Below are 14,998 nucleotides of genomic sequence, written 5' to 3'. Positions count from 1 at the left end.
ACATGTCCAAAATTCATTTTGTAACTTTGATTTGTATTCTCAAAAACTAGCATAAATGATTTGCACTGCATTTTTACATTGCTATTATACACATGTATAAATAGATTTCAAAAATATTTCTGACTTCGTCAGCCCTAGCCCATGTAAACACATAGTATACACTTTCTGCACCTAAGTAGATGCCCCAGATGGGTACAATGGGCCAGTGGCCAATAAAGTGTACTGTTGATTGAACCCATACCACTGGTAATGCTTTTTATGCAACAAATTACGATTAATTTCGAATGGTGTCTAGATAGACATATACAATAGTAAGTTTGATGAATGAAATATAGTAGTATTTAAAACGAATGTCCTGGATATGAGCATTTGCTGAGCTAGCTATGCAGCATGGTTTTTAACTTGCATTGGTTGATTCACCAACCCAACCCATTTTACATTACAACAGTATATGTAGGGTAGGTCTATTTGTAGATGACAAAATTAGGGTATCAATTATCCATCCATCTCATCTAAATTGAATACAGGCATGAATGTGAATATAAAATGAATGAAGAATATTATAAGATTTCAGCATGATTTAATTCTATACTTTTATAGGCTTGGTTTTTTAGGAAGATCAGCGAGTACACAATACCTCCACTCAACAGCAATACATTAGTATCTATGCTAGTGAAAATATTACTAGCATCTTGAATTTGGGGTGCCGCTGCCGGGCTATGGAGGACTACAAATACCTATTCAAAATAGTACTCATTGGAAATGCTGGAGTTGGTAAAACATGCTTAGTGAGGAGGTTCATGCAGGTGAGGTCAGAGGTCATCGTCATGATGATCATTTCTATGTTTTTCAACCTCCTCCTTTTTGCTGCCTCCATTCATCATGGACCTATAAATTGTATAATCTAATTTATAGGTCCATGCATTCATCAACATTCTGCTATTGTTTTCTTCCTCTCATTATATTTTATCATGATTGATCATTAATAATTATCTTATCTTAATGTGCGTTAACTGGGACTGTGTAAAGATTCTACTGTACTACTGTACTGTATTAGATCATGGAGGTATACCTACCTGATTAGATAGATAGTACCATTACATATCATTTGCATAACTTTAACCAGGCCAATTAAACATTCAGCAAAATTGCCTAATAATAGTTCAATATCGCTGGTGTAGACATGCTCTTTTAAATTCTCTATTAAGGTTGCAATTTTAGAGGCACACTCTACATTGCCATCATTAAGTCTTACTCTGAAATATATGTAATACACTATTGGAATTAAACTAAAGGAAAAGTCTGTATTACTTTGATTTTTGATAAAACACTGAAATGACTTATCAACCTCCCATTCTCTGTAAGTCAAATCTTCTCTTTCATCTCCTGTGTGTATATTTATAAACGGGATACACTTTAGTTTATAATCCTCAAAAGACCGGAAAGCATTCCGAAAATCATCAATTGCATCTTTTAATTCCTTATGATTACCCATTAAATAATGAAACTTTACAACATAAGCTTCATGTCCCACTCCGTCATCGCACAGTCCATCAGGATAGATCATTTCAGCTCCTAACTTGTAGTACTGCAATGCTTTATTCTGATACTTAGTCCGGTCTTCATATGAGTATTTGTCACGTAAGCACACCAAAGTGGAAGTCAATAAGTCTCCTATATGTCGATGTAATTTTGCCTTGAATATGTCTTCATATCCTTCAATTACAATCTCTTTGAGTTTCTTAATAATTGGTAATATAAGGCCCTCTATATTGCTGACGATTTCTGCAATGTTAGTACTATTTCTTATCCAGTAAATCACAGCTTTATCAAATGGCAGAATGCTACATGACACCCATCTGTTGATTTCAAACACCATGTGATCTGTTATGGAGTTCTTTAAGTCATTAACCACTCCTTTGAGACATCTAGTTGTAGCTGTTGGGTGTTTCAAAAGATTAACCTCAAGCATTGCATAGTCATGAGATTGACCGATTCTTTCTATCGTTAATGCATCACAAATATGTTTATTGATTATTCTTCTTGAATCTACTATCCCACCTTCAATACTCGACATCACTTCCGTCCAAAGATGTTTTTTAATCGTTGTCAAAGTTGTACGCACGTCATCACAACTTTCTTTCGATAAATGACCAATCAAATTTTGTTCAGGAATAAAATAGTGTGGCATATGTCTGTTTTCATAACAATTTATCAGCCAGTCTAACACGCTTCTGATTAAATTCATGGTGTTGCCACAAGACATTCTTTCACAGATCCAAAGACAAGCAGTCTTGATGAAATATGAACATAACGGTTTTTGTTCCCTGGACTCGTACAGTTTGTGTTTTTTCTTTATTGCTTTCAATGCAAACAAACAGTTAGCAAATTGCTCAGGAATTTCACGGAAAAGTATCTTCTCGGCAAGTGAAAATGACAACCGCCATTCATTCATCTTTGACAAACTGTTAGGTCGTCCAACGGCAACTATATGACAATCAACATCTGATATCTTCTGTAAGAGCTTCTCTGATGGCCAGTTAGTTTGCCTCTTTCTTGTAAAGTAGTTGATAGATGGCCATGATTGGCACAACAAGCAAAATACAATATCATTCATGGGCTCGTATTTGAGAGTATGTGGTACTTGATGACCAGATGGTATTGTTACTGATGGACCATGTATTTCAAATGCAGATGAATATTCCTTCATAAATTCTAAACGCTTTTCCATGAAATCACTACTCTTTAAGTAACCATTGTTAACAAAGCATTGATAGTCCTTGTGTAGACATGTTTCATCCATTACCCTAAGCTTTAGATAAGCTGGATCATCTTTTATTTGTTCACCTACAACATACCCTGTTTCTTGACATTTTGTTGACAAGCGCTTCCAACATACTATTGGAAACGTTGGAAACACTCCCATCATATCTTTATCGCCACAGACAAATTCTGGCATCCCTTCACCATGATAACTACCAACATAATGAACACTCTGAAAATGGCTGTCAGTGTTAGTTTCACCTATTATGTTCAAGTAGCTTTTATTTGCTTCTTCCCTAAGTGCCAAGTAAGACATTTGCGCCAGTCGTCCACTGGTTTTCCATGCAATGAATCTATTTGCAACATCATCCATCATTTCTTCAACACTCGTACATTCCGCCATCAGTAAATACTGCAAAATATAATGTAATGTAGTTTTTTAAATAATTCTATCAAAGTAGGCCTATTATATCGATCGTACCAATTGAAACCTCCCATAAACAGAACAAAGAAATCCATAAAACTGTTTAATCATGTCTTAAAACCCACAAGCTCCACTCCCAAAGATCTCTAATAAGACTGTACATTTTTTTTTTCAATGTTCAGTAGAATTTCATGCAAATACATATTGTTTGTAATTCATAATTTGTACTTACGTTCAGATTATCTGCCCAATAAAATATGAACGCTAAAAACAACACAATAAACTGTGTGCAAGGTTCAGTTTCACAATGGAACATTTTAGTATGCATCCCTTTCCAATGAATTTGAGCTTCTTCACCTTTGACACTGTGACACTACAAACTGCATTAATATGTACGTACAAACTAGAAAAAATAAACTAAAATTAATAAATATGCAGTGCTGTATGTTGTTAATATTAAAGATATATTGTCATTATAATTTTCATAATTTTCAAATTTTGTTTTTGAATATGTCATGTTAATGTCATGTAATAATTATTCATTTGAATTAAAACTGGATCAAATAAAATATTTACCTGAAAAAATGTAATTTAAAACAAAAAAATGCTTAAATTGTCTGTCTGGTTTTTGGGTTAAAATTAAAGCCCCATTCCCTACGTTTTTTAGATCTAATTTAAGATCACAAACTATATGTAATGTAAAAATAATACTATATGGTCCTATTGCGATAACTTTTTTCGTCTTTAAACGGTTAAAAATGTGAAAAATAAATCGATTCTAATAATTATAGCGGCCCGCTATAAATCCCAAAATGCATTGCGCGCGGATTGATATTTTTGTTTTTCACCTGTAATTCGCCCACTTTTCGATCGATCGTGAAGCCAAAACAAATGGAAGACTCCTAACTTTTCAACGAAAATACCGGGTTTTCCCCAATTTGTATCAACGGAGTCCAGGTATATAAACTATACCAAACTGGCGAGTAAATCATGTTTTACTTTTTAAACCTCGCAACGTCTGGTTGAAAAGGCTACTCGGACCAATAATTTCTATTAGCCTAGGGGTTATTGCGATTTGGACGTTTCTGATTGGCTGTAGCCATGGACTATATTGATTAACACTGTTCTGATTGGTTGTAGCTTTGAATACATCTTCTCGGAACTCGTCCTTAATACAATAGCAATTTAGCACAGTGTTTTACTATATAACCAGATAAATAATAGGAAACATTTAATAATTTGATAAATGACATTTAAATAGAAATTTAGGTAAATGTCTTTTGAAATGAAATTAAATAAATTATAACCAATTTGGTTAGAGTAAAACACAATGATAAAGAATAGGAAACATTTAATAATATGATAAATTACATTTACATAGCAATTTAGCACTGTGTTTTACTATAACCAATTTGGTTAGAGTAAAACACAATGATAAAGAATAAGAAACATTTAATAACATGATAAATGACATTTACATAGCAATTTAGCACTGTGTTTTACTATAACCAATTTGGTTAGAGTAAAGCACAATGATAAAGAATAGGAAACATTTAATAATATGATAAATTACATTTACATAGCAATTTAGCACTGTGTTTTACTATAACCAATTTGGTTAGAGTAAAACAAAATGATAAAGAATAAGAAACATTTAATAACATGATAAATGACATTTACATAGCAATTTAGCACTGTGTTTTACTATAACCAATTTGGTTAGAGTAAAGCACAATGATAAAGAATAGGAAACATTTAATAACATGATAAATGACATTCACATAGCAATTTAGCACTGTGTTTTACTATAACCAATCAGATTAGAGTAAAACACAATGATAAAGAATAGGAAACATTTAATAATATGATATATAACATTTACATAGCAATTTAGCACTGTGTTTTACTATAACCAATTTGATTAGAGTAAAACTCAACGATAAAGAATAGGAAACATTTAATAACATGATAAATTACATTTACATAGCAATTTATCACTGTGTTTTACTATAACCAATTTGGTTAGAGTAAAACACAATGATAAAGAATAGGAAACATTTAATAATATGATAAATTACATTTACATAGCAATTTATCACTGTGTTTTACTATAACCAATTTGGTTAGAGTAAAACACAATGATAAAGAATAGGAATTTAATAATATGATATATAACATTTACATAGCAATTTAGCACTGTGTTTTACTATAACCAATTTGGTTAGAGTTAAACACAATGATAAAGAATAGGAAACATTTAAAAATATGATAAATGACATTCACATAGCAATTTAGCACTGTGTTTTACTATACCAATTTGATTAGAGTAAAACACAATGATAAAGAATATGAAACATTTAATAATATGATAAATTGCTAGCACTGTGTTTTACTATACCAATTTAGTTTTGGATAAAGAATATGAATTTAAAGAATGGATATAATATGATATGATACAATATGATTTTCTCCAAATTAGTAAGACATTTTGGAATACTGCGTGCGTAGTGCACCTAACAAGATCATGTTCGCTATTTAAAACTCACATTTTAAAACCGTAAACGCATAAATTTGCGGACATACTCGTAAAACACACTTCCAGAGATTTAATAATTTTAACAGTACTACAAAATCCATAATATAAAGTAGTATAGATTTGTACAAAAAGAGCAGAACAATTAAATTAACTGTCATTACATCTACTGAACTCTGTCTCATTACATCTACTGAAAAATTCATTGCGATGAATTTATTTATAATACACCAATCAGATCACACGCAATTAGTATGGAATGCCAGTTTAGGCGATGATAAAATCGCGTCGATGATGCAATGAAAATTGCGTCGATGTGATGAAATTGTGTCGATGAATATAGTATTGATGTAATGAAAATATAAGTCGATGTGATGAACATTGCGTCGATGAAAATTGCGTCGATGTAATGAAAATTGCGTTAATGTGATGAAAATTGCGTCGATGAAAATTGCGTCGATGAAAACTGCATCGATGAAAACTGCATCGATGAAAATTGCGATCTCCCTGCCGGTATGATTTGAATATGATGTCATGGATGCTGGACATCTGAATTTTATGTAGGCCTACTGAACTGGTGGATTAACGGAAGCAATTAGCTAGAAGATATAATGTGTCCGAAAGGACAATAATGGATCCATTGCTAAAATGTGTTGACAATAAATCACTAAAATGTTAATCAGTGCATATATTTCAACATTGTTTTAGTGCGCGCTCACTGTGCGCTTGTCTATAACGCGCGCTAGCGCAAGCGGTAAACATGTTTATCATATCAAAATATTCAGAAACCGTCAATTTTTAGCAACATAATAACATTATTAACATCATTATTAACATCATCATTTACTTTACTAGTAGTCATTTTCATCATTGATTGAATTAAAACCATTTGGAATTTTCATAATCAATTAAATTCATCACATCAATTTTCATCGATGCAGTTTTCATCGACGCAATTTTCATCGATGCAGTTTTCATCGACGCAATTTTCATCGACGCAATTTTCATCGATGCAATTTTCATCGACGCAATGTAAATTGCGTCGACGCAATCTACATTGCGTCGATGCAATTTTCATCGACGCAATTTCATCATCGACGCAATTTTTATCATCGCCAAAAACTTGTGTAAAACGGCGTTCCATAATTAGTGACGAATCGCATATTCGCCGTTTATTGTTGAGACGCGTAAACAGTGTGCGCAATGCACGTTTTCTTCCCATGACGAGACGAATCGATATTCGACGCTTCGTGTGACGAATAATCGCCAAATTATAATTAATATAATTAATTAATGAAATAAGATACGCAGTTGATGTTTGCATCAATTGTTCTTTAGAATAAATACTTTCGAAATACAAAACAAAAAATGTGTGGTGAGTGACGATATGTTCAATCATGGACCTATAAATTACTAATTTATAGGTCCATGATTCAATATCTGTAGCTTCAATTCAAACATAATGTAACAGAAAATTCGAAGTGTAAAAAACGTTCGTTTACACAACACTTTTTTAAATACTTTATTAGTGATTATTATATTATACAGGAATACTATTTATTTCCTCATTTCTACCCAAGAATAAACAATTTTTGGATACAAAACTTTATGCATGTGAATTACATTACCAAAATATTAAAATGAGGATAAAAAAACATTGCGTAAAATACTCGTATTCAAAAGCTTCTGAAATTTGTAGATATATGTCATGAAAAAGAAATTTGACATTCCCAATAATTTTTTTTGGCAAAAATGTAATATATGAAACATACAATTTACATAGTTTATCATTGTTTTTTATTAGAACCAATATGGTTACACAGTTAAACATAGTGATAAAGAATAGATACTTGTTAGGTTACTACCCTACCCTCTAGTTTGAAGCGACATTATAAATTCATCGAGAAAAAAAACGTATCGTATTCAGAAACGTTTGACATTTTGTATAGATATATTCAATAAGACGAAACAAATTATAAATTTCAAGACAAATCGATGACTTCCATTATTTGCATTTCTAAAAATTCACACTTATGAAAGACCATACATTTTCAACATATTCGTTTTTTCTGTGTACCGAGTTTAGAAACTTTTTGAATACCAGACGTATTTTGTGATGCTTTTTCATTTGAATTGTAGTATAAAATGTCATTGAAACGAGATAAAAATCATACAAGACATGTTATAATAGGTTGCTCTATATACATAACAAAATTAGTTCTTTTTTTTTGGTAAGAATCGCCAATGAAGTAGAAAGTTATTTCAGATGTAGTGTGCATTTATACGTCATTAATAGTAGGCCTAAAATATAATATTAAATATTATAAAGAATATCAAACATTTTATGTTATGAAAAATAAAATTTACATATAAGTTTATCATTGTGTTTTACTATAACCATTTTGGTTAAAAGTTAAACACAGTGAGTGATAAAGAATATAACTGTTTTAGTTTATTTAACCCTAACCCTAGTTTGAAGCGATCACATATTTAATATTCATCGCTAAAAATACGTATCGTCTTGAAAAACGTTTGATATTTGGTAGATATGTCCAATATAGGTTCTTACATCTATAATGCAAAAGAAATATCCTAATAGTTTTATTTTGATTTCTGGGAATCATCAATGAAGTAAAAATGTGTTGGAAATGTATTGTCTTTCATAAGTGTAAATGTTTAGAAATGCAAATTATTAAAATCACGAATTTGTCTTGAAACTTTTATTTTTTGTTTGTTTTATAGACGTAAGAACCTATTGAACATATTTACCAAATTTCAAATGTTTCTGAATACGATACGTATTTTTTCGCGATGAATTAAGTATGTGATCGTTTCAAACTAGGGTTAGAGTTATATAACCTAAAACAGTGTCTATTCTTTATCACTGTGTTTAACTGGGTAACCAAATTGGTTCTGTAAAACAAGATGATAAACTATGTAACTTGTATTTATTATTATTACATTATATGTATCCTATAATGTAATATGAAAAATAAAATGTACATAGTTTATCCTTGTGTTGTACTAAAACCAATTTGGTTAAAAGTTAAACACAGTGTTAAAGAATGGAACTGTTAGGTTATTTAACCCTAACCCTAGTTTGAAGCGATCACATACTTAATTCATCGATAAAAATACGTATCGTCTTAAAAAACGTTTGAAATTTGGTACATGTTCAATATAGGTTCTTACATCTATAATGTAAAAGAAATATCATAATTTGTTTTAATTTGATTTCTGGGAATCATCAATGAAGTAAAAATGTGTTGGAAAATGTATGGTATTTCATAAGTGTACATTTTTAGAAATGCAAATTATTAAAATCACGAATTTTTCGTGAAATTTATATTTTTTGTTTGTTTTATAGACGTAAGAACCTATTAAACATATCTAACAAATTTCAAAAGTTTCTGAATACGATACGTACTTTTTCGCGATGAATTTATTATGTCGCTTCAAACTAGGGTTAGGGTTATATAACCTAAAACAGTATCTATTCTTTATCACTGTGTTTAACTGTGTCACCAAATTGGTTCTGTAAAACAAGATGATAAACTATGTAACTTGTATTTATTATATTATTACATTATATGTATCCTATTCTTTATCATAACGTTTAGATAATAAGATATGTTTAATATAATATTTTGCTATGTAAATAACATCATATAATAAATGTTTCATTATCATTGTGTTTTACTGTAACCAAATTGGCTATAGTAAAACACAATACTAAATTTGTTTGTAAATGTATCACATTATTATATGTTTCCTATTCTTTATTTGTGTTTTACTTTATCCAGCACAGTGCTAAATATCATTTATCATAGTTAAAATGTTTTACTCTAACCAAATTGGTTATAGTAAAACACAGTGATAAATTACTATGTAAATGTCATTTATCATATTATTAAATGTTTCCTATTCTTTATCATTGTGCTTTACTCTAATCAAATTGGTTATAGTAAAACACAGTGCTAAATTTCTATGTGAATGTCATTTATCATGTTATTAAATGTTCCTATACTATATCATTGTGTTTTACTCTAATCAAATTGGTTATAGTAAAACACAGTGATAAATTGCTATGTAAATAATCATTATTATTAAATGTTTCCTATTCTATATCATTGTGCTTTACCATAACCGAATTGGTTATAGTAAAACACAGTGCTAAATTGCTATGTAAATGTCATTTATCATATTATTAAATGTTTCCTATTCTATATCATTGTGCTTTACCATAACCAAATTGGTTATAGTAAAACACAGTGCTAAATTGCTATGTGAATGTCATTTATCAAATTATTAAATGTTTCATATTCTTTATCATTGTGTTTTACTTTAACCAAATTGTTTATAGTAAAACACAGTGCTAAATTGCTATGTAAGTCATTTATCATATTATTAAATGTTTCCTATTCTATATCATTGTGCTTTACCATAACCAAATTGATTATAGTAAAACACAGTGCTAAATTGCTATGTAAATGTCATTTATCAAATTATTAAATGTTTCCTATTCTTTATCATTATGTTTTACTTTAACCAAATTGGTTATAGTAAAACACAGTGATAAATTGCTATGTAAATGTCATTTATCATATTATTAAATGTTTCCTATTCTATATCATTGTGCTTTACCATAACCAAATTGGTTATAGTAAAACACAGTGATAAATTGCTATGTAAATGTCATTTATCATGTTATTAAATGTTCCTATACTATATCATTGTGTTTTACTCTAATCAAATTGGTTATAGTAAAACACAGTGATAAATTGCTATGTAAATAATCATTATTATTAAATGTTTCCTATTCTATATCATTGTGCTTTACCATAACCGAATTGGTTATAGTAAAACACAGTGCTAAATTGCTATGTAAATGTCATTTATCATATTATTAAATGTTTCCTATTCTATATCATTGTGCTTTACCATAACCAAATTGGTTATAGTAAAACACAGTGCTAAATTGCTATGTGAATGTCATTTATCAAATTATTAAATGTTTCATATTCTTTATCATTGTGTTTTACTTTAACCAAATTGTTTATAGTAAAACACAGTGCTAAATTGCTATGTAAGTCATTTATCATATTATTAAATGTTTCCTATTCTATATCATTGTGCTTTACCATAACCAAATTGATTATAGTAAAACACAGTGCTAAATTGCTATGTAAATGTCATTTATCAAATTATTAAATGTTTCCTATTCTTTATCATTATGTTTTACTTTAACCAAATTGGTTATAGTAAAACACAGTGATAAATTGCTATGTAAATGTCATTTATCATATTATTAAATGTTTCCTATTCTATATCATTGTGCTTTACCATAACCAAATTGGTTATAGTAAAACACAGTGATAAATTGCTATGTAAATGTCATTTATCATATTATTAAATGTTTCCTATTCTATATCATTGTGCTTTACCATAACCAAATTGGTTATAGTAAAACACAGTGATAAATTGCTATGTAAATGTCATTTATCATATTATTAAATGTTTCCTATTCTATATCATTGTGTTTTACTATAACCAAATTGGTTATAGTAAAACACAGTGCTAAATTGCTATGTAAATAATCAATATTATTAAATGTTTCCTATTCTATATCATTGTGTTTTACCATAACCAAATTGGTTATAGTAAAACACAGTGCTAAATTGCTATGTAAATGTCATATATCATATTATTAAATTCCTATTCTTTATCATTCTGCTTTACTTTAACCAAATTGGTTATAGTAAAACACAGTGCTAAATTGCTATGTAAATGTCATTTATCATATTATTAAATGTTTCCTATTCTTTATCATTGTGTTTTACTTTAACCAAATTGGTTATAGTAAAACACAGTGCTAAATTGCTATGTAAATGTCATTTATCATATTATTAAATGTTTCCTATTCTTTATCATTGTGTTTTACTTTAACCAAATTGGTTATAGTAAAACACAGTGCTAAATTGCTATGTAAATGTCATTTATCAAATTATTAAATGTTTCCTATTCTATATCATTGTGTTTTACTCTAACCAAATTGGTTATAGTAAAACACAGTGCTAAATTGCTATGTGAATGTCATATATCATATTATTAAATGTTTCCTATTCTTTATCATTGTGTTTTACTCTAACCAAATTGGTTATAGTAAAACACAGTGCTAAATTGCTATGTAAATGTCATATATCATATTATTAAATTCCTATTCTTTATCATTCTGCTTTACTTAAACCAAATTGTTTATAGTAAAACACAGTGCTAAATTGCTATGTAAATGTCATTTATCATATTATTAAATGTTTCCTATTCTATATCATTGTGTTTTACTTTAACCAAATTGGTTATAGTAAAACACAGTGATAAATTGCTATGTGAATGTCATATATCATATTATTAAATGTTTCCTATTCTTTATCATTGTGTTTTACTATAACCAAATTGGTTATAGTAAAACACAGTGCTAAATTGCTATGTAAATAATCATTATTATTAAATGTTTCCTATTCTTTATCATTGTGTTTTACTCTAACCAAATTGGTTATAGTAAAACACAGTGCTAAATTGCTATGTAAATAATCATTATTATTAAATGTTTCCTATTCTTTATCATTGTGTTTTACTCTAACCAAATTGGTTATAGTAAAACACAGTGCTAAAATTGCTAAGTAAATGTCATTTATCAAATTATTAAATGTTTCCTATTCTATATCATTGTGTTTTACTCTAACCAAATTGGTTATAGTAAAACACAGTGCTAAATTGCTATGTAAATGTCATTTATCATATTATTAAATGTTGCCTATTCTATATCATTGTGTTTTACTCTAACCAAATTGGTTATAGTAAAACACAGTGATAAATTGCTATGTAATGACATTTATCATATTATTAAACGTTTCCTATTCTTTATCATTGTGTTTTACTCTAACCAAATTGGTTATAGTAAAACACAGTGATAAATTGCTACGTAAATGTCATTTATCAAATTGTTAAATGTTTCCTATTCTATATCATTGTGTTTTACTTTAACCAAATTGGTTATAGTAAAACACAGTGATAAATTGCTATGTGAATGTCATATATCATATTATTAAATGTTTCCTATTCTTTATCATTGTGTTTTACTATAACCAAATTGGTTATAGTAAAACACAGTGCTAAATTGCTATGTAAATAATCATTATTATTAAATGTTTCCTATTCTATATCATTGTGTTTTACTTTAACCAAATTGGTTATAGTAAAACACAGTGATAAATTGCTATGTGAATGTCATATATCATATTATTAAATGTTTCCTATTCTTTATCATTGTGTTTTACTATAACCAAATTGGTTATAGTAAAACACAGTGCTAAATTGCTATGTAAATAATCATTATTATTAAATGTTTCCTATTCTTTATCATTGTGTTTTACTCTAACCAAATTGGTTATAGTAAAACACAGTGCTAAAATTGCTATGTAAATGTCATTTATCAAATTATTAAATGTTTCCTATTCTATATCATTGTGTTTTACTCTAACCAAATTGGTTATAGTAAAACACAGTGCTAAATTGCTATGTAAATGTCATTTATCATATTATTAAATGTTGCCTATTCTATATCATTGTGTTTTACTCTAACCAAATTGGTTATAGTAAAACACAATGATAAATTGCTATGTAATGACATTTATCATATTATTAAACGTTTCCTATTCTTTATCATTGTGTTTTACTCTAACCAAATTGGTTATAGTAAAACACAGTGATAAATTGCTACGTAAATGTCATTTATCATATTATTAAATGTTTCCTATTCTTTATCATTGTGTTTTACTCTAACCAAATTGGTTATTGTAAAACACAGTATATTTTACCTCAACAACATGTAACATTGCCGCAAAATTGTTTATACGTTTATTTTGATTGGCTAACTAAAGTACGGTCTAATGAATATTGATATCAGAAGATTCCCTAGCTTAGTGAAAAAGTTTTATTACCAAAAATATGCTGATTACGTCACTACCGGAAGTTGTAGTCTAGCATGATGCAGACGCAATTGATTATGTACGTTTGTTAAACATATAAAAAGCTGTAAATTACCACAAAACGACAATAGGAAAGAATTTAAAGAAATGCCCTACGTGTTCAAAATCATTGTTTTAATATAGTCTGTATGTATAACTAACAATTGACCTTGTGGAAGAGCGTATAAATTTAATTTAAAGTAAAACATGATTTACTCGCCAATTTGGTATTGGATATATAGCTCCGGAGTCTGGCAAAAATAGAAAGACAATTAATGCAGCAACTATACAACGTCAGGCTAGAGGCTAGGTATATAGCTAGCGTGAGCTATATTTCCTATACCATCCTGGCTAGTTGAGAATTCTCAACTATTTTATGTTTTTTTCTACCTTTCTGGAAAATGATATAATCCAAATTGTATTAATACTATCAGTAGTAAACATTTAGAAACACTTGCATACCTTCACTAATTTTAGTTGTTTGTAGTTTAAGACAATCTTAGTGATATTTAAATGAAAACAATACCATAAAAACTATTGTGTCTGTATTTTACAAGACTATGACTTCCGTATAACGTGCATTGTGGGTACTTCAATTTTTATAGAAAAGCTAGGGAATCCTAATTTAGTAGGTAGCATATGGGGGCGGGGCAACCAAACTTGCTTATCAAATCAAAGCACAGTAAAGCAAAGGATAAAATTAATGTACGATCCAGTTTACCACTGTTCTCAACTATAGTCATTTTAGTATACTTGAGCACAGTGATAAAGAATAGGATAAACTTAACAATATACAACAAATAGCATTAATGTACGATCCAGTTTAACACTGTTCTCAACTATAGAAATTTTGGTATACTTGAGCACAGTGATAAAGAATAGGATAAACTTAACAATATACAACAAAAAACATTAATGTACGATCCAGTTTAACCCATGTTCTCAACTATAGTCATTTTGGTATACTTGAGAACAGTGATAAAGAATAGGATAAACTTAACAATATACAACAAATAACATTAATGTATGATCCCGTTTAACACTATTCTCAACTATAGTCATTTTGGTATACTTGAGCACAGTGATAAAGAATAGGATAAACTTAACAATATACAACAAAACATTAATGTACGATGTAGTTTAACACTGTTCTCAACTATAGTCATTTTGGTATACTTGAGCACAGTGATAAAGAATAGGATAAACTTAATAATATACAACAAATAGCATTAATGTACGATCCAGTTTAAC

The 14,998-nt window shown here is 29.0% G+C and overlaps 1 protein-coding gene and 1 long non-coding RNA gene across 2 annotated transcripts in view; one reads left to right on the top strand and one right to left on the bottom strand.

The window, feature by feature from the left end:
* Nucleotides 1-16: 16 nt before the first annotated feature.
* LOC140050333 (uncharacterized) lies at nucleotides 17-3,534 on the bottom strand. Its single transcript, XM_072095481.1, has 2 exons — nucleotides 3,420-3,534; nucleotides 17-3,175 (listed from the first exon to the last, which is right to left on the bottom strand). Exons 1-2 carry the CDS (start codon nucleotides 3,513-3,515, stop codon nucleotides 1,073-1,075), a joined length of 2,199 nt encoding a protein of 732 aa, XP_071951582.1. The 5' UTR covers nucleotides 3,516-3,534; the 3' UTR covers nucleotides 17-1,072.
* Nucleotides 628-14,998, top strand: part of LOC140050335 (uncharacterized) — a 27,785-nt gene continuing 13,414 nt past the window's right edge. The window contains exon 1 of the long non-coding RNA XR_011845383.1: nucleotides 628-806. This is a non-coding gene — a long non-coding RNA (uncharacterized lncRNA). The remainder of the gene's footprint in view (nucleotides 807-14,998) is intronic.

This window comes from Antedon mediterranea, chromosome 5 (assembly GCF_964355755.1).
Source record: "Antedon mediterranea chromosome 5, ecAntMedi1.1, whole genome shotgun sequence".
Classification (NCBI taxonomy): domain Eukaryota; kingdom Metazoa; phylum Echinodermata; class Crinoidea; order Comatulida; family Antedonidae; genus Antedon; species Antedon mediterranea.
This window is presented reverse-complemented; position numbering and strand designations above follow the sequence as displayed.

Bases quoted from the DNA above. Each gene is read 5' to 3' on its own strand.
- LOC140050333 (XM_072095481.1), bottom strand. From the start codon at position 3,515: ATGCATACTAAAATGTTCCATTGTGAAACTGAACCTTGCACACAGTTT. The intron at 3,176-3,419 runs GTAAGTACAAAT...TATATTTTGCAG, and splicing joins ATTGGGCAGATAATCTGAAC to TATTTACTGATGGCGGAATG.